Genomic DNA, 21990 nt, shown 5'->3' with positions numbered 1-21990 from the left:
CTACTTAGAAAGGGTTTTCCAATGTATTTGACACATGAATTAGCAAGCAATTTGAATGGACATTCATGGAAATGAATTTGACACATGAAATTTTTAGCAAGCAATTTGAATTGTAGGAGAAACATTTTATTTTTATTTTTTTTTGTTCTTTCACGCTTTTAACACATACATATAAAACGCTTCATTAAAATGGACATCCATGGAACTAATGATTTGTTACAAGGAAGGGCGCCGATATAAGTTCGAATTATTAAAGTCCTATGCAGGTTATGGCTCACAAGTTCTCCTTAGCTGCACTCTTGCAGTGAACTTGTCTTTTGTCTTATGTTCCATCTCCAAGACCAGATAAATCAACCAGAAAGTACCAGGACATCTGACAATACATGAAGATATCAATATGCTGCTCTCTACTTGGGCATGTTACCTGTCAAAACAGAGAATCATGCTCAATTCACATGGAAAAACTTATCAGAACATCAACAGAAACATCAAGTCACAAGTATTTCATGCATGGTGAAAGATATTTGTAGAAATTCATATGTATGTCTATCGGTTGGATGGAGTAGAACCTTGATGAAAATAATTATGTAATTATGGTGAAATGGGCCATTTTGGTATTCATGATGCTTGTATGACTGCAAATATGTCATTGAAGTTGCCAGAGTCCTTACTTTTCGTATGCAGTTCACTATAAAGTACTAAAAATACAAGAAAATTGATGATCAAAGTTTCAATGCACCTTGTTCTTAAAATCTGAATGTTATCAGGATCATGCCATATTGCAACTTGGGATAAGATGATAAAAAATAATAAAACTGTCTCATGGTAAGGAAGATTTTCACATCACATCTAGCATTACATCACATAATACTAATATATGTGAGAAAATAGCATATGTGGGAATGCAGAATGCAGGAACCACATACCAACTTGGATCAAATCATTTGGAGTTGAGACTCATACTGCAACTGCAACAGGCCTCTTGCTGGTTTTAATTCCTTTTATAGCTGCAAGGCAGTTCAACAAAATAAAATGTCAAAAAACATTCATTTGTGTATAAAAAATGAAACATCTCTTTCAGATTCATTGAGGTTCACTGAATCCATGCCTTCAGCATAGTCTTTAGCTCCAAAAACAGCAGAACCCGCAACTAAAGCATTGGCTCCAGCCTCAATAACCTGCCAATATTGATAAAAATAAGATAATTTTTTTGCTCAACATATATAGGAAAACGCATGCAGCACATAAACAGATATCATAAAGGCATCAGATGCATGCACTTTTTTGCATTATTATTGAGTTCTGATGACTTAAATGGTGTGTTTTTTCTATTTTCCCTTTTCTTTTAAATGTTGCAAACGAAAATGATAAAACTGAAGATGCTATATGCTTTAATGAGAAAGAAAAGGGAAGGTCAGCATTCAACTTCCTTTTGGTAGGAATGGTGTTCCGTGAAAAATTAGCATCAAAGAAGATTCATTTTGCATTAAAAAATGTGTGGAAATATGTATTGAGGTCAAATCCAAACCCCAAAGGAGAACCAAGTCCAATTCCAACTATTTTTGGATGGGCACAAGAACATGGCCCTATAACATCATTCTATATATGCCAGATCTTCACTAGAGAAAGATCATATGGTTCTGATTCAGCTACCTTGTATGCATTTGCTGGGCCAACCCCACCATCCACTTCAATCCATGGATTCACTCCCTGCAGAAAGATTTAGAACACAAAGAGTCACTTTCTTTTGAGTTCATGAGAAAAGGAAATATAGCTGGGAAATTATACCTTCTCTGCACATATTCTTCTCAAGTCTGAGATTTTCTTTACTTGGCTCTCAATAAAGCTCTGCCCACCAAACCCAGGATTTACAGACATAATCAATACCAGATCAACCACTGTTCACATGCAAAGAAGATCATCTTGTCAGTTTTAATCCGTCTGTCTAAGTGATTCCAAACTAGTTACAACATGACAATGCTTAATGTGGATAAATCTCAGCTATGGATTACACCTAGAGGGGTAAATAGATGTTTTTACAAGTTTGAGATGATTCCCAAAGAATGGTAATCACTCCCCTGATTCTTTCTTGTTTTTCTGTTTCAAGATTTTAAATAAACAATCAAAACTGGATACAAGAATGGATGCACCAACACTATCTGAATTAAACAATGCAATTCATATGCATATGAACCAACACTCCCCAATCAAGATTTATATAAACTTTCAACAACACCCATCACGTACCCAAATATCCATCAATTCTATGGCCAAAACAGAAATTATTTCAAAACTTTCCGTAGCACAACTGATCAAATTCTGCTCATATCCTCAACCAATTAACTAATTATAAGAATGTAAAATTCACAAGCAAATAAAGGCTAATAAAAATAATCAAATGAAAAAACAAAATGAGAGAGGTGATGACACCAGAATTTACCATGGAAAATCTCTTCAGATAAAAAACCACAGGCCTACAAGTGATTCCACTATAAAGAAAAACAACTGAGTACAAAGATTTACTTAGCTCAAGTCCACCAATCCTCTCTCAAACTACTTGACTAGCACTTTCTAACTTCATTTACATATTTTCTTCTTCAAGAATGCACTTGGAGTCCATAAGAAGCTTGATCTCAGCCAATTCTTAAAGCGCAATCAAGAAGAAAATAAGTTTTACCCCAACCCAAAACTATAATGAGCGTACGGATGAAGGAACCAAATGAAACAACCCATATTTTGCAAAAATGCCCAATGAAAAACAAATTTATAGCTCAAAACAGGGTGGGCTTTCTTGGGAAACAAACACTTTCCATTTGGAAAGAAAGAGGAGCACAATGGGAGTGGTATGACAGCTGTTGTGTTTCCCTTGAACCATAAAATAAAAATTTGGGTTTAAATAGCAAAGGTTGAGATCAATCCAATGGTTGATATTCAACCAAAAAGTTTTAAAAGAAATTTTTATGTAGATCAATCAACTTTTGATCTGGATAGATAAATACATGTATCACACTATCCATTCTCAATTCTAAAGATGGATTGATCATAATTAAGGTTGGATTGATCACAAAGTGGAGCACGAAAAGACCTATCTAAAAAAAATGCTACCCATTCACTCTCTATGATCTTCTATTGCAGAAATTTATCAAGCCAACCATAATTTGAAAGCCAGGGTTGATTCATTTTCATCCATCCACAACCTTAAACCACTTACCTTCGCCTCTATGTGTTCTTAAACAATCTTGATCTCAAATAGGCAAGTGATCCAAAGAGGGATTTTGAAAGACCTGAATTGGGAGGAATATATAGGAATTTTAACCTGTAATTACTGATCTATCTAAAGCACTCGCACTTAACATGGAAGCATCTTTGTCAGCAGAATATTTTAATTGAAAATCAGAGCAATATGGCACAAGCCAATTTTATCTTTAGTATCTCCAAAAAAAATGTGTTGTCTCACCTTTGTTACTAGCCCAATATGTGTCCCTTTGTAATAGATTACCATGTAGTAAGAATTAATTTTTTGAAGTACTAGAATATCATTCACTCATTTGTTCTTCAATTGACTTTCAAATACCTGTTCTTGACTGTTAGCAAGCAGCTTGCATGATATTCATTGCTGTTACCCCAAGGTACCCATGATAGGAGTTTTTTTCTTTACTACATCCACTATTAGACGCGAAGTCAGATGCATAGCAACACATGAACCCTGATATGGATTGTAATACCAAAGGAAAATAACCTCAACATACAATTCCCTCTCAGATGTTAATTTTAACTAACTTTAGGTTTAAGTAATCCCCTCAAAAACAACAAGATCTCACCATCAAGGACATATTCTATTGTACTTAGTGGTGTAGCAGGGTTTAGAACAACTCCAGCTTTAGCTCCCAGGCTCTTAATCTGAGTCATAAGAAAAGGTACAGAGTAGTCAAAGAAGATATCGACTAGTTCATACTGTTGAAACAGATAGTAATTTTCTGACATGAAAACAAGCAGATCAAAGATGAAACACAGCCACATAAGAAACAGCATTTAGAGGAAAAATAAACCAACAAAAACCATTACAACCGAAATCCTATTTTCAAATTGAATACCCTCTTATTGTAAACAATTCCACATAAGCTTTTATGCTCTAAAATACACCTTCCAAGCATTCTGATAACATTTTTTAACATAAAGTGCAGCAAGAGAAGTGTCAATTTGCAGGTATAGATTGAAACAGATTGCAGCCAAGATACATAATTCATGTAGCTAATCCAAAATAGCTAGGATATAGAAAAATCAATGGAGAAATGATCGTGCAGTGAAGGACAAGTTCAACTTGTGGGGGTTAATGGCTTCATTATATTCAAACAGTTAAAGTGAACCTCCAATCATGCTGACACAATGGTCAATGGCCCATGAGTTATGGGTGGCTACCTATGTATTCTTTACTGGTAGTTTTTCTACAGCATGCTCTATTTACATGGATGTTTAATACATCAAGTCAGATGATAAACCCCAAGAAAAGGAGAAGAAAGAAGTAATACAGAACCCAGGACCCAAGCAGTAATTTAGGCATGACTATCCCCATTACTGTATTCATATAACCATAATCAAAATTGAACAGGGTTATGTTTGCACCTTCATTAGGAAGGTACCCCATTTACAAAAAATATGATAATGACCTCAAACTTATCACTACCCTTTTACAGTGAAAAGGAATACATAGAAACGAGAATGCAGGCAATGAAACCATATCTAACATCCTAGAAAGACCTTGAAATCAAACCAAGATTGAATATCCAAGGCAAGCACTAGCAATATGCCAATAAGGTGGTTACACTTGATCAATAAGAATATTAACTGAAAATTAATCATGCATCCTGTAGTTTCTGAGACAGATAGAAAAAGGAAAAGCAAATTTAGAATCTTTTGGAAAATGTTCAGATCCAACATGATAATTAGATTCCAAATCATCATATTTCTTCACATTTTTAGCAATCAAACAAGCATTAGATGAAATCATTGTACATGCACTTTAGCCAAATGAACTGGGATTCCAATAGTGTGTAATCACAAGAATAGGAAAAAATAAAATAAAAATTCTTACTTGATTAATTGTGCGATGCAAATGGATGGTGGAAGATTGCTCACAATGGACACTGACTATGTCAGCCCCAGCCTTGATAAAATCCGGAACTCGCTGCTCAGGTTCCACTATCATCTGCAGTGTTTCAATTCACCTTAGTGAAAATATTATAATACAAGCCCAATAAACATGAACAAGAAGCAAAAGGAAGAATACCAAATGCACATCCAATGGAAGATCTGTCACAGGGCGCAAGGCACCGACAATGAGAGGTCCAATTGTTATATTTGGAACAAAGCGACCATCCATTACATCAACATGAATCCAATCACAACCTGCCAACTCCACTGCTTTTACCTAGATAAAATGAAAAATCAAACTCTGAACTTTGCGTGAAAAACAAAAACGAAATGCCTTAGAAATCATGAAAAAAAAAAAAAAAGATTTGATTGAAGAGTTGTAACTAAAATTGTTGGACTTCCCATAGAAGTTAGTAAACATTATGAAAATTACAACAAACTAATGCAGAAGAAGAGAAAAAAAAAAATCAAAATTGGGTCAAATGGATATATGATCCCTGCAGTTCAAGGGAAGAAAGATATGGAAGTAGCATTTGTGGCAGCATAATCACAAAAATAAAATAGAACCTGTTCTCCCAACTTTGCAAAATTAGCAGACAGAATAGATGGAGAAACAATGATGTCACTTTTTGAGAACTTATCAACCCGAGCCGAGGCCTTCACTGTACTACTAAATTTTCTCCTGGAATTCAGTCAATACAAAATGAAACAAATCAGAAATTGAATTTATGGTCTTCAGAACAGCTTCAAATCATGAAGAAAAATTATTGCCCAGGATGCTAAGAAAAGTGCTAAATTAAGCATGAATTAACCATTAACATAAAAGAGAGTTTGTTAGGTGCTACTTTTGCTATACTAAATTTGTGCATGAATTAAATATAAACCAACAGTAAGAATTCATTTGGCAGTGATTTTAGAAAGCACTTTTAACCTAAAAATGTTTTTGAAAAAAAAATTAAATGTTTGAAAAATTTAGGAAACACTTTTAAAAATCTGTTGAAAAATCACTTGTAGTTTTTCTAGAGAAACACTTGACATGTGATTCTCTTAAAAACACTCCCACTAAAAGTGCGTTTAGGACTGATTCTAGAAAGTGTTTCTAGCATTTCTAACACTTGAATGATAAAAAAATTTCAAGTATTAAAAATATTAAAAACGCTTCCTAGAATTACTACCAAATGGGCTCTAAAACCACTTCGAGTAAAAACACTTACAAACACACTCTCTAGGGTCTACACATTAGAAGAGTGAAGATATAGAGCTAAATGCCCCCCAGGCTCGGCATATATTATTCCCACTCAAGCAGGTGTTGGTTCTCCCCTCTGTACCCGGAACCACCAAAAGTATTAACGCATACACTTTGAAGTCTCTTAGAGAACCAAAATTACCAATTTCAAAAATCTTTAGTTTCCCAAACCTTGTCATTCATTCCTCATTCTCACACTAAAAATGAAACTAAAATCTTAACTATCATAAACCAAAAAACCAATCAAAAACAATAAATTTCACAATCATTTGTACCAATAACATACAAGTAATTAAAGAGTTCCTAATTAAAAATTTAGAACAAATGAATTCTAATCCTCTGTTTGGTTGCCTATGTCTGTTTGGTTGCCTAGAAATGTAAACTAAGAGAGAGAGAGAGTGGGGAAGGTTTTCCAATCAAGATTTTGAATCTTAGATTTTTCACCATTTGGGGCCTGAGAAAACACAAAACCTTAGCTCAATTGTTCCGGACACAATTCCATCGGTTCCATTTAGGAAACCAAAACAACATAAAACCACAAAATTCAAAATTCTCTTTGCTTTTTCCTCATGTTTTTAGTCAACCAAACAAAACTCAAGGTAATTAAACAACCATACCTTGAAAAGGTGAAGGAAGTGGGTTGAAAGAGAGAAGATCTTTGAAGCTTATTAACACCAAATCCATTGATTTGGGACTGAAGAGTAGACGAACCCAATGAAGCAGTCGCCATTCTCTCTCTGCCCCTGTCTCTCTTTCTCTCCCACTCGTTCTGAAGAAGCTTTAACGGTTAGGTGACGAGAGAGTTTGTTGTGTATCCCTCTTCTCCGCTCACCAATCCTTCAGCATAGTTGGTATTGGTAAGATTCAAAAATAAGGAAAAATCCAGGAAATTTTGTGTGTATGACACGTGTCTCATTTGTTTATTGGTGGGGCTTTTGCTTATCAGCAATGGTTGGACCTCTCTCCATTTCTGACTTTGGAGAGAGAGAGGCCACAACTGTTTGTTTGGATGCTTATGCCTTCAGACAAAACCCCACTCTGGGAATTTACTCACCTTTCTTTTCATATTTTCTACCCAAAATTTGATATCAAGATTTTGAGGAATCCTTTTTAGATATTCCCAAAGATTAATTTGGATTTGAGAAAAGTTTGAATAAGAGTGCAGAAAATAAAATAAATAAACACAAAATCAATTTGACAAATTTTTTCTTAAATTGTTTTCTGAAGTATTTTTATTTGTTATTTTTTAAAAACATTTTAAATTTAAAATCAAATTTTAAAAATCATTGCATTTTTAATATAAATCTTTAAGAATTTATGTATTTTATATAAAAATTAATTCTATTTTTTGTTTTTAAATATTAAAAATATAGACTTGTCAAAATTCTCTCTAGCATATTCTCTTATTTCCTTTAATTCTCTAATTTAATTTCCTAATTTTCATACCTTCCTTTTATATATTCACACTTTCCTTTGTTTTATTTGTTCTAAACTTTACTGTCAACCCAAAACCAGAAATCTCATGTTAAATCATATAAAGAAAACATGTCAATTAGATTAGAGAATGCAGACAAACCTGAATCTATTGTTGGTCTTGAAGAAGTATGGTTAGGCAATAGAGGAGGAAACCACATTTCTGTTTTCTCTCTAGTGATGGGAGGCAGGAGAGGGAATGTTTTGTATTTTCAGAAAAGAAAACTTAAAAGACACCAAAAATCAATTTACTTTTACCTTTTATTAATTTCCTTTATGCCTTAGGGACCATACCCATTGGATTGTTGGGTCACATGTGTCTTAGGCCCATCATGTAAGACACATGAGACTTGGGCTCTACACACAAGGTGACCCATACTTAATAAATATAAATTAAATATGTATAGATAACTTAATCATAAAAAACTATTAATATATGCGAGTCCATAGTTATTCTAACATTATTTCCATAGTTAGCAAAACTTTTATATATATATATAAGTGAGAGCTTTTTTTCTTCTTTTCCACTTTCTAAACTTTGTCATTGTATTGGAGTATCCATATTGTTTTTAAGACATTTTTTTCTCATATATTGAAACAAGTTATTTCGTTTTGACACCTATTTGCAGTAGGGGATCAAACTAAGAAGAAAAACCTTTATGTTATTCATCCCTTGGATAATCCAGGGATTGTTTTAATGTCTTGTTTGTTGAATGGAGACAACTATACTATGTGGAGCAAGGCCATGTTGAAGGCTCTTATGCGAAAAACATGTCTAGGCTTATTAATAGAGCAATCTCAAAGTTGTCACAAAAAATGCAAATTATGAGGATTGGAAGCAATAGGATGACATGGTAGCCTCCTTGATCATGAATGTTATTATCCCATAACTTGCAAGCGATGCCATTTATGTAGAAGTAGTTAGAGACCTCTGGTTGGATCTAAAGGAAAGGTTTTCTTAGGTGTTAGGCTCCTGAATCTTTGAACTCAAACAAAAGATTATCTTTATATCACAAGGTCAAGATTCTATCACAATTTATTATTCAAAGTTGAAAGAGTTGTGGGATGAATTGAATGTTTAATCTATTATACTTCCTTACACTTGTGATTCTGACTAGACTTTGGAAAGGTATAGAGATAGAGATCGCACCATGCAATTCTTGATGGATTTGAACGAAAACTACATAACTATGCATGGTCAAATATTATTGATGAATTATATTCTAATAGTGAGTTAGGTTTTCTCATTACTTCTTCAAGAAGAACGACAAAGTGGATTAGCTATTTCATGTCCTACAATGAAGTCAATGTCCTACAATGAAGTCTATTACACTAGTCGCTACAGAGAGTGGTAGTGGAGGTAAAAATCATTGTCAAAATCATTCCAATAATTCTAAAATCAGTTGTGATTTTTGTAGAAGAATGGGACACATCAAGGAGAAGTGATATAAGTTGCACGGCTATCCTCATAGTAACAAGCTGTATAAGAGCCCAAACCAATTCACACTAGGCTAGGCTTCTACAAATTAGATTTCAACTCCTTTTTCGATGACACAAAATTTCTCTTTCACTTCAAAACAATGCCAACAGATTTTGACATTAATTGGTACCTAAGCAAAGTCAAATTTTGTAAGTAACAATGCCTCTCAAAATAATCTAACAGGTATTGCTCTTAATGTCATCCATTCTATTCATTCAACCTCTTAGATAATTGATTTTAGGATTACTAATCTAATGGTTAGCTCTCCCTCTTTTTCTCCCAAGTAAAATCTACATATTATAAAATACTTAAGCTTTCAAATTGAGAAAATGTTTCAATTACTCATATTGGTGATGTTTGGTTAACACCTAATATTATTTTGAAAAATGTCCTCTACGTTCCAAGCTTCCATTTTAATTTGATTTCTATTGTTAAACTAATGCATGATGCGAAACGTCTTATAACCTTTCTTTCTTATTCATGTCATATATAGGACCCATTCTCGAAGAAGATGATCAAAGTGGGTAGATTACATGATGACTTCTATCTTTTTCTATTGCCAACAACTAATCTCGGATGTTCTCAAGTTGTGTCTTCCTTAGTTCATAATTTATGGCATCAACGTTTTGGACACCCTAGGTACAATCGTTTCAAGTTGTTTTCACATTACATTTCAACTTTAAATTCTTCTATTAAACATGAAAGTCATGAGTCTCGTCCTCCTTCTTATCTCAAATACTATTATTGTCAATTGGTCACATGTGATTTGTCGATACCAAAGTCTTCTTCCAATCCTATAAGTACCTCTCATCTACTATAAAATTTCTTATCTTATGAAAAATTCTCTCAAACACATCGTTCTTTTTTAGTTTCCATGTCTTTTAGCTAGGAACCAAAGACATTCAAATAAGCAATGCTTGTTGTGAACTCGAGAAAGGTCATAGCAAAGGAAATTAAAGCTTTGGAATCTAATCAAACTTGGAAGCTTATGCCACTACCACTTGAGAAATAAGTCATTGGTTACAAATGAGTCTATAAAATCAAGTACCAACTAGATGGCACTATTGAGCACTACAAGACTCGATTAGTTGTGAAATGGCATAATTAGCGAGAAAGACTTTATTATTAAGAAACCTTTGCACTAGTAGCTAAACTCACAACAATAGGATGTTTGCTAGCTATTGCAGCTATTAAAAATTGACACCTTCATCAACTCGACATTAGCAATGATTTTCTTCATGGAGATTTGAATGAGGAGGTTTGCATGCAACTTCCACAAGGTTTTCAACTTTAAGGCACTGACAATGTAATTTGTAAACTTCAAAAGTCCCTCTATGGTCTCAACAAATTTCCCGTTAATAGTTTGCCAAGCTTTCTACAAAATTGTTGGGAGTCAGTTATCAACAATCAAAGGCGGATTATTCCTTGTTTACAAAGACAACCAACAACTCTCTTACTATAATCCTTGTGTATGTCGATGACCTTATTATTGCAGGTGACAATCTTGAGGAGATTCATAACTTAAAAGTGACTCTTTATAGTCATTTCAAAGTGTGAGATCTTGGTATTCTAAAACATTTCCTTGGTATAAAAATTGCTTAATCAAAATTGGTATCTGTCTAAGCCAACAAAAATATTTCCTTGAGTTACCTGAAGAGTTTAGTCTCCTTAGCACACATTCTTCAACAACTCAAATGGAGCAAAATCTTCATTTAAGCAAGAATGATGGAGAACTTATTTCAGATCCAACATCTTATAGACATTTGGTTGGTTGTTTGTGTTATCTCACAGTAACATGACCAAAGATTGCATATGGTGTTCAAATTCTTAGTTAGTTTCCTAGGCAACCTTGCCAACCACGTTATCTTGTTGTTATACAGGTTTTGCGTTATTTAAAGAGTTGCCCTAGCTAAGGAATTCTTCTTTCAACATCTAGCTCACTGCAATGTCATGCCTACTATGGTTCAAATTAGGTAAGTTGTCCTTATTCTCGTCATTTGACCATAGGATATTGTGTTTTGTTTGGAAGCTATCCTATTTCATGGAAATTAAAGAAGCAATCAACCATTTCTTGTTTTTCCGTTAAAGTAGAGTATAGGGCAATGGCGACAACCTGTTATGAAGTTAGTCAGCTATGACACTTATTAAAGGATCTTGAAATTCATCACCCATAACCAACTCATCTTTATTATGACAACAAAGTCGCCTTACATATTGTTGCAAACCTAATCTTTTATGAGCGTACCAAACACATTGAGATAGATTGTCATGTGGTTCATAAAATGATCTAGCAGGGAATAGTTCGTACTAACTATGTTTGCTCCAAACAACAATTGGCTAATATTTCTACAAAAGCTTTTGCAATAGTTCTATGATTTCATTGTCAAAATGGGTGTTCATAATCTTCACATGCCATCTTGAAGGAGTATTAAGAATATAAACTTGTCCTGAAAATATAGACTTGTCATAATTCTCTAGCAGATTCTCCTATTACCATTAATTCTCTTATTTGATTTTCTAATATTCACACTTTCCTATTGTATATTCCCCATTAATTGTACTTTCATTTGCTTTGTTTTATTTCCATAATTAGCAAAACTGCAAAATTGCATATATATATATATATATATATATATATATACATATTTAGTTGCTAATTCACGTAATTATAGATATTTTATATTTTTTAAGAATCTATGATTAATATTAATAAGTTATACTAATTTGTTATTTTTTAAAATTATTTAAAAAATAAATTAATTTATATTTTATGTAAGTATGAATTCTATGTATTTATTAATCAAATTATGATAATGTGGAGTAGATCATAATCATATACCTAGAACATCCGGATTTAATTTAATATAACCCAATATAATTCAATTTAATTTATATATTAAATACACGTGTACTTCACTTAAATAAATGAATTTGAAATTTAACTGTTCCATTCACAAATTTAATTCTTCGCTACCAGCAAAAAAGGGCCCACGTCGCAGAGCTGGATACGGAATGGAGCCCAACCCACGGGGCCCATTCTTAACCCAAAACCGCCAAGTCCAAATCCTACCGGCCCGCTCATTTGAGTCATTTCACCGACAGCGTACTCTCACGTCTCAAATTAAGTTTGACAGATATTGGACAGATGCACGTGACCCTTCCACCTCTTCAATTTACCATAAATTTATGTTTTTATCAAATTTTTATGTATTTATTTTGCCAAAAATTGACTAAAAAAATTAAATTCATGATTAAAAAAGAAGAATTAAATATTTATAAAATATGTTATAAAATAATACTTATATATATTAATTTAATATATATATATATAAATTACTTTATATATTTATTTTTTTTATAAAATTTTAAATATTTTAATAATAAATATTAAAATATAATATAATTTTTATTTTAAACAAATATTCATCATTAAAAAATAATATATATATATATATTATATTTTATTTTTTATATTTATTTTATAAATTAAATATAATCAAAATATAACATATTTTATTTATCATGTATTAATTTAGAAGATCATTTTACCATATCTTGCAGTATGGTTACCTTGTTACAACTTCACTTCAACAATTAGCCTCACCTTCAACATTTTCCTTCATGCGGTTAAAATAATGACTTTGGGCACAACCAACTCTTATAATGTAATTGACGTTCTATACAAGACCTGAGAACGAATTCAATGTTATATCGCTAATCAATTATTACTAGCGATTCTGACTTTATGCAAGTGAGTTGCAACCAGCAATCCGAAGTGAACATAACTCACTAACCAAATATAACCTTAAAATATTTTTATAAATAATTTTTTATTACATATTTTACTAAAATTTTTAAAAATAATAACTATAATATATACTATGTTTAAATAAACTTAAACATATGTATTATAAACTTTTCAAAAGTAGTTAGTAGTTTGATTGAAACTCTTAAAATAATATTAAACAACCTTAATATAAATTTCAAAAGCGGAAAACTTAAAGCAAAAATTAGAAATTTAAAAGAAAAATGATAAATTTCAATCAATTTGTTAATGATGAGAATATTAACTAATTTGAAAAATGAGAGGGAGGGGGTAGAGAGTTAGGAAAAAAAGTGATTGTAATAAGTTGTATCCGTACCGAGCACATACCATTTTAGCCGCCATCGGTCCATCACAGACCTTAAGCCACTCTTCTTCTTCTTCTTCTTCCGCAACTGCTTCTCAGCAACACTCAGATCATTTTTTTGCAACGATTTCAGATCCGAATACCCATTTCTAACCCACCCATTTGCTGCATCGTGGAGCCGAACCGCTTCTGCGCAACAACCAAATGTGGATTCTACACACGTGATGAGGTTGAGAAGAAACACAGATGATGAACAATTGAGGCTGTCGGATCCGGAACATCACACTGTTTCTCGACCCTTGGATAGGGAATGTGAGCAGAATCCAATGAGATTGATGGGGATCTTGGTCGTTTGCTTGATGGTTGTTTCAGTTCTGTTTTCAGTGTCTGTGGTCCTTAGAGACCCACCATCTGATGGAGTTTGGGCTAGTGAAGAAACTAAGTTTCTTCAAGTAAATCCTAGGAAAGGTACTCCTTCTTGTCATTTGGAAAAATTGGTTATTGGGTTTTGATATATGTGTTATTTGCCACTGTTTTTGTTTTTGGCTTCTCTCTCTGTCATCATGAGATTATTTAGAATCTTGTAGGGGTTTTTGAATTGGGTTTCTGCTATGCAACGTTTTTACTTGAAGAAGTTCTGGTCTGGATTTTATGAATTTGGTTTCTGCTATAGAACTTTTTTACATGAAAATGTTGCTTTTCCTATAGTGATTTCTGTTGTTGTGCTATATCATTTCAAATCATTCATTATGATCTTTATTATCCACGAAGAAGTTAATCACTATTTCCTATGACAGAAGGTTTCAAACTCCTAAGAATTGGTTTTATCTTGTCCTTGAATATGGTGCACGAATTGCTTTGTGCTTGGGCTATTTGATTTGTTTTAAGAGTAGTTTCTACTCAATCCAACAAAGCCTCATATCCCATCTATCTGCAAAAATCCATTTTTTCCCTTCAGCTTAGTTAAGGTCCATATCTTCTTTAGATGGTGCGCATTGGATTCTTTCTGATTGTTCTGATCCATGTTCTCTTTGATCTTTGCCTTCATACTTGAATAAAGCCCTCCACTTTATTAGTGTAGTCATTGCTTTACATTGCATGTGAGTGGACCATCTCAGGCAACTATCTTGGGCGTTTTACACAATTGGTGCCACCTCTAGCTCCTTGTGAATGCATTCATTTCTCATTCATATCTACGCAGGGCCCGTCAGTCACCACAACCTTTTTTCACTACTTGGACCCACATTCATCTTAGCATTCCTTCCTGCCCATCAACTTAAATCAAATCACATCTTCTTGGTGGTTCAATTGTTGGTACTTGTTGCATGAAAAGAAACCATCTTAAATGAGACATTTTCTCCCTAAACGATTCCTCTATGTCATTAAAAACAGATCTACTTTTTTTGTATTTTATTATTTCCACTCATTCATCATTAAATTCTTATTCCAACTAACCTCATTTTCTAGTATGTTGTATCTTGGCTCCCAGCAGTATGCACCATAAGCTTCATTGCCATGGAACTATCTTGAAAATTTTCTTACTATTAAGTTCATATTGGTACGAGTAAAGTTATTGCAGAACTTCATTCATGGATTTTAATTTTGAATTTTGTATTTCCATTGATGTTAGTTTTTAAGTTGAAACCTCCCTCCATCAATTTAAACAATGTAAAAAGGTTCTGATGTCAGAGCTAATTAGAAATTTCATAGCATCTTTATTGAATTTATTATTATTATTTTAATCAGGAATATCAGGCTGAGTCGTACTTCAGAAGTATAAATTGCTATAGTTTTCATGATTGGTTCTGCTTCTGAAGTTACTTTCATCTTTTGATGAAATGTGTGGGCTGCCATTGTAAAATAGATCCACAAGGAAAATATTAAGATACTTCTTTTCTCACTCAGCTTGTTCATTTGCTTCCCATGACAAGTGCTGCCTTTAAAACCTAAGGAAATGTATAATTTATCAAAACATATAAAAATCATTTGAATATTTATTGTTCACTATACCAGATTTCTAGATACTTTACTCAGTAATATTTCCTTTGATACATTTTCACTACTTGTTTCTTCATCTCTTATTTATCGATATCCTGCTTTGCTTCCAGTTTGTTTCTGCATATTTTTCGATCAAGTTGGTAGTTGGCATATAAGTCCTGGAGTACTTGTAATGTACAGGATCAGAGACCTTTTTCCTCTTATGGCTCTTGAAGTTCCAATTTAGTTTAAATTATATTAAATTTTACAATGGGATGCAAAATAAAAGGCTGAGAATGAATGTGGCTGCTTGAGAAATTGTTTTCTATTTCTCTCTGAATTTGTTGTCATCATCAAGAATCACATTTTTTTTTTTTGCAGATGCCACCTTAATTGTTAGACGGTTTTCCTGCTGCCGGAAATTATCTTACTAAAACACCATATTGATCATGATATATCATCCATCTTATTTCTACTTTCTATGAAGTGCTATTCCTGTTATCATTAGCTTCTTGTTCTGTTTTTTTTTTCCTGTTTCTCCTTTTTTCTTTTTCTCAAATCACAGATGCAGAAGATAATCTCTCATGGTCAGCCGAGGAACCTAAAGATAAACTGCTTGGCGGCCTTCTTGATGCTGGATTCAATGAAAGATCTTGTCTCAGCAGGTACCAATCAGCCTTATATCGCAAAGAACTACTGCATAAACCTTCTTCTTACCTCCTCTCTAAGTTACGGAGTTATGAAGCTCTTCATAAACGATGTGGACCCTATACAGAATCCTACAACCGTACCTTGAAACAACTCCAGTTGGGCCAACATATGGAGCAATCAGATTGCAACTATTTGGTATGGATATCATTCAGTGGCTTAGGCAACAGGATACTAACTCTAGCTTCGGCATTTCTTTATGCTATCCTCACAAACAGGGTCCTACTTGTTGATCCTGGAGCTGACATGCCTGATCTCTTCTGTGAACCTTTTCCCGAGGTTTCCTGGTTACTCCCCTTGGACTTTCCCCTTAAAAATGAGTTTAACAGCTTTGATCAGAAATCCCCATTTTGTTATGGGAAAATGCTCAAGAATAAGACTTTGACAGATTCTAGTTGGTCGATCCTGCCACCTTATGTGTATCTCCATCTAGTCCATGATTATGATGATCACGATAAGATGTTCTTCTGCAATCAAGATCAATCTTTTCTCCGAAAAATCCCTTGTTTAATTATCAAAACTGATAACTACTTTGTTCCATCTCTCTTCTTGATCCCTTCATTTGAGCAAGAACTCAGTAACCTGTTCCCAGTAAAGGGAACGGTTTTCCACTTCTTGGGCAGATACCTCTTCCACCCCACAAATGTTGTATGGGGGCTTATCACCAGGTACTATCAAGCTTATTTAGCTAAAGCAGATGAGACAATAGGCATCCAGATCAGAGTCTTTGACACTGGGATTGGTCCATTCCAACATGTATTAGATCAGATCATAGCTTGTACCATGACAGAGAATTTGCTGCCAGAAATCAACATGAGGGAACCTGTCGTTAGTTCATATGGACATAAGAAGTCTAAAGCTGTACTCATGACATCTTTGAGCGCTGGATACTTTGAGAAAGTAAGGAACATGTATTGGGAACACCCAACTGTGACAGGGGAAGTGATAGGCGTTTATCAACCAAGTCATGAAGAATATCAACAAACTGAGAAGCAGAATCACAACAGGAAGGCATGGGCAGAAATGTATCTACTGAGCTTGACTGATGTGTTGGTCACTAGTTCATGGTCAACTTTTGGGTATGTGGCTCAGGGCCTTGGAGGATTAAAACCTTGGATTCTCTACAAGCCTGAAAATCAGACTGCCCCAGATCCACCTTGTCGCCGAGCCATGTCAATGGAGCCTTGTTTCCACGCCCCTCCCTTCTATGACTGCAAGGCAAAGAAGGGGGTTGACACAGGCGCACTTGTTCCTCACGTGAGGCATTGTGAGGACATGAGCTGGGGTCTCAAACTGGTTGATGACAGCCAGGAACATGGGGTTGTGAGGACATGAGCTGGGATCTTAAACTGGTTGATCACAGCACTGAGTTCTAGTTTGTTGTTTAGTTTGAAGGAATGTCATTCAATTATTTTTCGAATATATACCCTGTTTTCCCATGCAAATCATTTAGAAGTGTTACTATTAGTTGATAAAGGCATCAGTTGTTGCAGACATAGTGAGATGTGTAAGATTCTTACCAAATCTCTCTCTCTCTCTCTCTTTCTGTTCTCTATGAGTAATGCATATCACACAAGCTTTCCAAGGGTGCGGCCACCTTGTCCTTCAAATTATTGTGTGTAAATTGTAGAGCACGTCTCACACATCCTGACGAGCTAACTAAATAGACCTTGGATCATTTACAAAATTCTACTCCGATATGTCACCGGACGAAACCACTTGATTCTGCTTCAGCATGGTTCCAAGTAATAGTGAGGGAAAAGACCAAGAGACAAGCTGAACTCCATTAAACAAAGAATGGGCAATACACAAATTCTTTAATCATGTCCATTTTTTCGTCACGGATTTCCTGCACAACCAAAGCTAAATCTTCTAAAATGCTTCTCGGGCTTTACTTGCTAATGTTGTACGCTCTTTCTGCAACTTCTGTAACTATTAGGACAACGTGGCATTATCTTAAATTTCACCATCCATTTTTTTTTCTTCTTTTTTTTAAAATTTTTTTTCCCTTTTTTCACAAAAGTTGGCGGAATTAAAAAGGAACAAATAACATTAATTCAGACTCCATCATCTTTGATGATAAATGGCCAAGAAACTATTACGGGAAGCATCACTGAGTCACTAGTATTCCATACATTATGCCATCAACATGCAGGTTGTTAAATAGGCAAACTCGCATAATGTTTCATTTCTATAGCCCTGTTTGAAACACGCTTCATGGATGCTGGTTCCTCTCAATTCTTCCTCCCTTCGCACAATATAATGTGATATCCATGCCTGCATGATCAAAAGCAAAATAAGGTTAGCTAGTTGAAGCTACCCGAGTAGTACTAAGAATCTAGAGATACAGAATTAACTCAACGAGCATAAAAACCACCCAAATTTGAATCCATACGTTGATTTGAATGGTGCACTGGTGGCTCCAATAACTGTGCTGAAGGCAACATCCTGAAATGGACCAGCCATCTTGCCACGCGGAAACCATCCAAGGTCACCACCCTTCTTCCCTGATGGACATTCTGAATATTCTGCTGCTAGCTGAGAAAATAAAGGAAGAAAAATAATTATCACAGGAACTCCAAGAAGAGAATTTTCTATCTTCTTTTCAGTTAGTGTGATGAGATGGAGATGTATGCAGATGCACAAAGGTTTAGCTGCTAAATTATGGCCTCTAAACTGGTAAATTTGTATGTGGTATGTCCAATTATCCATCATTTTACTAGATTTAAATTCACGTGGAAGGTATACACTTGTTTCAGGGCAGCATTCAACACCAAGAACACTGTACTTATTTTATATTTGTAACTCATCACATCAACTCACTAGACACCAAGGAATATTCTCTCTCTCTCTCTCTCTCTCTATATATATATATATATATATATATAGAGAGAGAGAGAGAGAGAGAGAGAGAGAGAGAATCCACAGTTATCTAAGTGGAGATTAACTTGAAATCAAAATTATTGAATGAGATGGATCCAAGTCAAATATATCAAAGCAGCCTGCCAACTTCAATTCCTTTTATGAAGGGAAAAATATAAAAAATGGAAGGATAGGATGTTAGGAATTTACCTTCGCAAACTCAGCTGGTGGAACCTTGTCTCCATTACTAAGCCAGCCATCTTGTAGCTTCTTGTATGCTTCATTAATTTTGCCTTGCTTCTCACATAAGATATGTCTTGCTGGAAGGGAATTGAAAGGCCAGAACAATCAACATGAAGATCAAATACTTAAATTAACAATTCCAACTAAAATGCAGATGAGGAGACCTTTGACATATGTGCAAGTGCCGAGCCCATCAGCAGACTTCCCAGCTTTCCCCTTCCCCTTTGAAGCATTCTCGTCACCTCCACTAGCTGCCTGCTTTCCCTTACCCTTCCCTTCTTTTGCCTTTGAGTCCTTCCCCATAATGTTACAAACCTAGATTATAAAAGCATGTTGATATTCAAGGAGCATTATCCAAAGCTTAAAACCATAAACAGTGGCTTGATGGAAACTAGTTAACACCACTGCAATCACAAGGTATAGTAAATGAAGGAAATTTCTAGGGGTTGTAGTACATGTAGGGCCACCAGAACTTACCAAGACAAGAATTGTGGGAGGAGGAGAGAGGGAGAAATAATGATGTTTAGCAGAGCAAGAACTTTCATCAAAAAGTATTAGCACACAAAAGAGATTGGTGTCACAAACTGCCCAAAACAGGCGGTAGAGGGAGGGGGATAAAGAGAGATAATGAGGTTTAGTAGACTAATAATTTTAATTAAAAAATGTCAGCACGAAAAAAGGGTTCGTGTCACGAACCCTAACTAGTTGGGATTAAAGCTTTGCTGCATTGAGCTTTTTAGTACTATTAGAATATTATAATCTCAATCATGGCAACCTCATCCATTAAGATGAACACATTTCTTTTCCACCTTGTTTACCTGAAAATAAAATCTAGTGTAACTGATTTTCTTGGCAAACAGAAGACCATCAAAATGGGTCATCAAAAAGTTATAGCCAATTATTCAATTATTTCAGATTTTTTAAATTATACCCACTCTTTTCATTAAACAAACAAAAACCAAATTTATATTAGGAAACTCATGTTATGTTTAATTCCAGGAAAATACTAAGAAAAAAACATATTAAGAAAAATGATTTTCTCATGTTTGATTTTACTATGAAAAATATGAAAGAAAATCAAATATTAAATTTAGTTAAAAGCTTATACATTTTCAAATTATTTCGATCTTTTTTATAGATGAGTTAAAATAAGTGCAATAGGTTTGCAGCATATTTGAATAATTTATTGACATCAAATATATTTCTTTACTTTCTTTGATTTTTTCTTTCCTTCAACTTTTCCTCCCTATTTTCTATACCTAGCGTTTTCTTTCAAATTTTCCTCAAAACCAAACACAACTTCAATACTTTCAAGGGTAAATTTCACTCACCTTCCCAGGTTTGGGCTACTACACTTAGCCGCTATGAGTTTAAAATTTAATCAAATAACTCTTATTTTGAATCAAAGGATATGAATGAAAAATAAAAATAAGAAGGATAGGGGAGATATTTGAGGAAATTTCAAACTAGTGGGCTAAGTATATGCGAGCCAAACCTCAGGGAAGACCAAGTGAAACTAACCCATATTTTCAAATTATTCACAAACCCAGATGTTGCAAAGAATTGCTAAAATATTCCCAGGACTTTAACATCAAAATATATAATTCTTTCATAATATATATGGCTTCGCTCATCCTCAAATTCCTACTTAAATTTCTTCCAAAAAATTCCCCATACTTCCCGCCCTTGCGCCTAATAATTCCCAAACCCTCAGATGTCGTTCACTTTTGCCATTCTTCATCTAAGCGACTGTCCCCAAAACCCTGAAGTTTACCCTAAACGCAAAAATAAACCAAACTCTGATATCATTCACCCTCTACTAACAGATAAAAACATATTTAAAAACACACACACACACACACAAATTGCATGAGTCTCATCATCCTGATCATCATTCCTCCACAATCAAAATCCACTTATACCCAGACACAAAAATTAAAATTAGGAAAACCATGACTCGATAAAATCAAAACCGAAAGCTTGTACCGTTAGATTAGGATTATATGCAGCATTCATCCAGAAGAACAAAACCCAAAAAGAACGATTCCGAATACAGTGAAACAGCATACATGGAACGGGAGAGAAAAAGGGTGTGTTAGTTCTGATGCAAAAGGGAGAAGTGGGTTTCGATGTTTTACCTTGGATTCGATGACCGCCTCCAACAACACAATTGAGAGACCAGCAGTGATATGATCTCTTCTGGAGGCTGAACCTCGAACTTGATATGGGGTCTTTTTGATACATTTACGAATTTACCCTTTTAAACATATTTATTATTTTGGAAAATCTCATTTTTCTCCCTCAAATAAATATCCAACTTTAGGCCATGTTGGGGAATTACTCACAAGTCACAACAATATTCTTTTGTTTCTAAAAATAAAAACACATGAAAATAGATTTGGTTACCAATTGTTCTTCAAATCAGTTTTATGTGAGGTATGATATCAAAGGTATAATAAACAATTTTATGTGAGATTAGTAACATTACTAACATTAACTAAAACAAGTTCTAACATAATAATGAAAAACTTGACCATTATTCCACAACAATCTGATTCGGTGATTATCACCTTATAATTATCAATAAAGAAGTTGTTGGATAATGATTTTAAGAAATGTTTTTAATTTTTTCTCTCGTTAAACTAAGAGTTTTTCACTCTAGTGATTAAGATTTTTTATCCCATCACGTATACAAAAACAACTCAAATAGGTTGGATTGA

General features: G+C 34.1%; 3 protein-coding genes across 4 annotated transcripts; 1 reads left to right on the top strand and 2 right to left on the bottom strand.

The window, feature by feature from the left end:
* Positions 1-90: 90 nt before the first annotated feature.
* LOC100267206 (ribulose-5-phosphate-3-epimerase, chloroplastic) lies at positions 91-7473 on the bottom strand. Its single transcript, XM_002284736.5, has 10 exons — positions 7015-7473; positions 5719-5833; positions 5288-5428; positions 5093-5206; positions 3822-3900; positions 1789-1898; positions 1654-1710; positions 1109-1178; positions 927-1007; positions 91-424 (listed from the first exon to the last, which is right to left on the bottom strand). The coding sequence occupies exons 1-9, from the start codon at positions 7125-7127 to the stop codon at positions 958-960; spliced, it is 849 nt and encodes a 282-aa protein (XP_002284772.1). The 5' UTR covers positions 7128-7473; the 3' UTR covers positions 91-424; positions 927-957.
* A 6008-nt stretch (positions 7474-13481) lies between these two features.
* On the top strand, positions 13482-17661 carry LOC100262032 (galactoside 2-alpha-L-fucosyltransferase). Its single transcript, XM_002284752.4, has 2 exons — positions 13482-13948; positions 16023-17661. Exons 1-2 carry the CDS (start codon positions 13705-13707, stop codon positions 17498-17500), a joined length of 1722 nt encoding a protein of 573 aa, XP_002284788.1. The 5' UTR covers positions 13482-13704; the 3' UTR covers positions 17501-17661.
* Positions 17662-18237: 576 nt separating this feature from the next.
* LOC100256935 (uncharacterized) lies at positions 18238-21529 on the bottom strand. 2 transcript variants are annotated; one of them, XM_019226580.2, is made up of 5 exons: positions 21257-21529; positions 19435-19585; positions 19238-19347; positions 18561-18703; positions 18238-18442 (listed from the first exon to the last, which is right to left on the bottom strand). In XM_019226580.2, exons 1-5 carry the CDS (start codon positions 21512-21514, stop codon positions 18400-18402), a joined length of 705 nt encoding a protein of 234 aa, XP_019082125.2. In that variant the 5' UTR covers positions 21515-21529; the 3' UTR covers positions 18238-18399. The 2 variants fall into 2 exon arrangements, with proteins under 2 accessions (XP_019082125.2, XP_002284794.1); XM_002284758.4 differs by having other exon boundaries at positions 21409-21507.
* Positions 21530-21990: the final 461 nt, after the last annotated feature.

The sequence above is a fragment of the Vitis vinifera genome, chromosome 17, assembly GCF_030704535.1.
Source record: "Vitis vinifera cultivar Pinot Noir 40024 chromosome 17, ASM3070453v1".
NCBI classification, from domain to species: Eukaryota; Viridiplantae; Streptophyta; class Magnoliopsida; order Vitales; family Vitaceae; genus Vitis; species Vitis vinifera.
The sequence above is the reverse complement of the archived record's forward strand: the minus strand, read 5'-3'. Positions and strand labels throughout refer to the sequence as shown.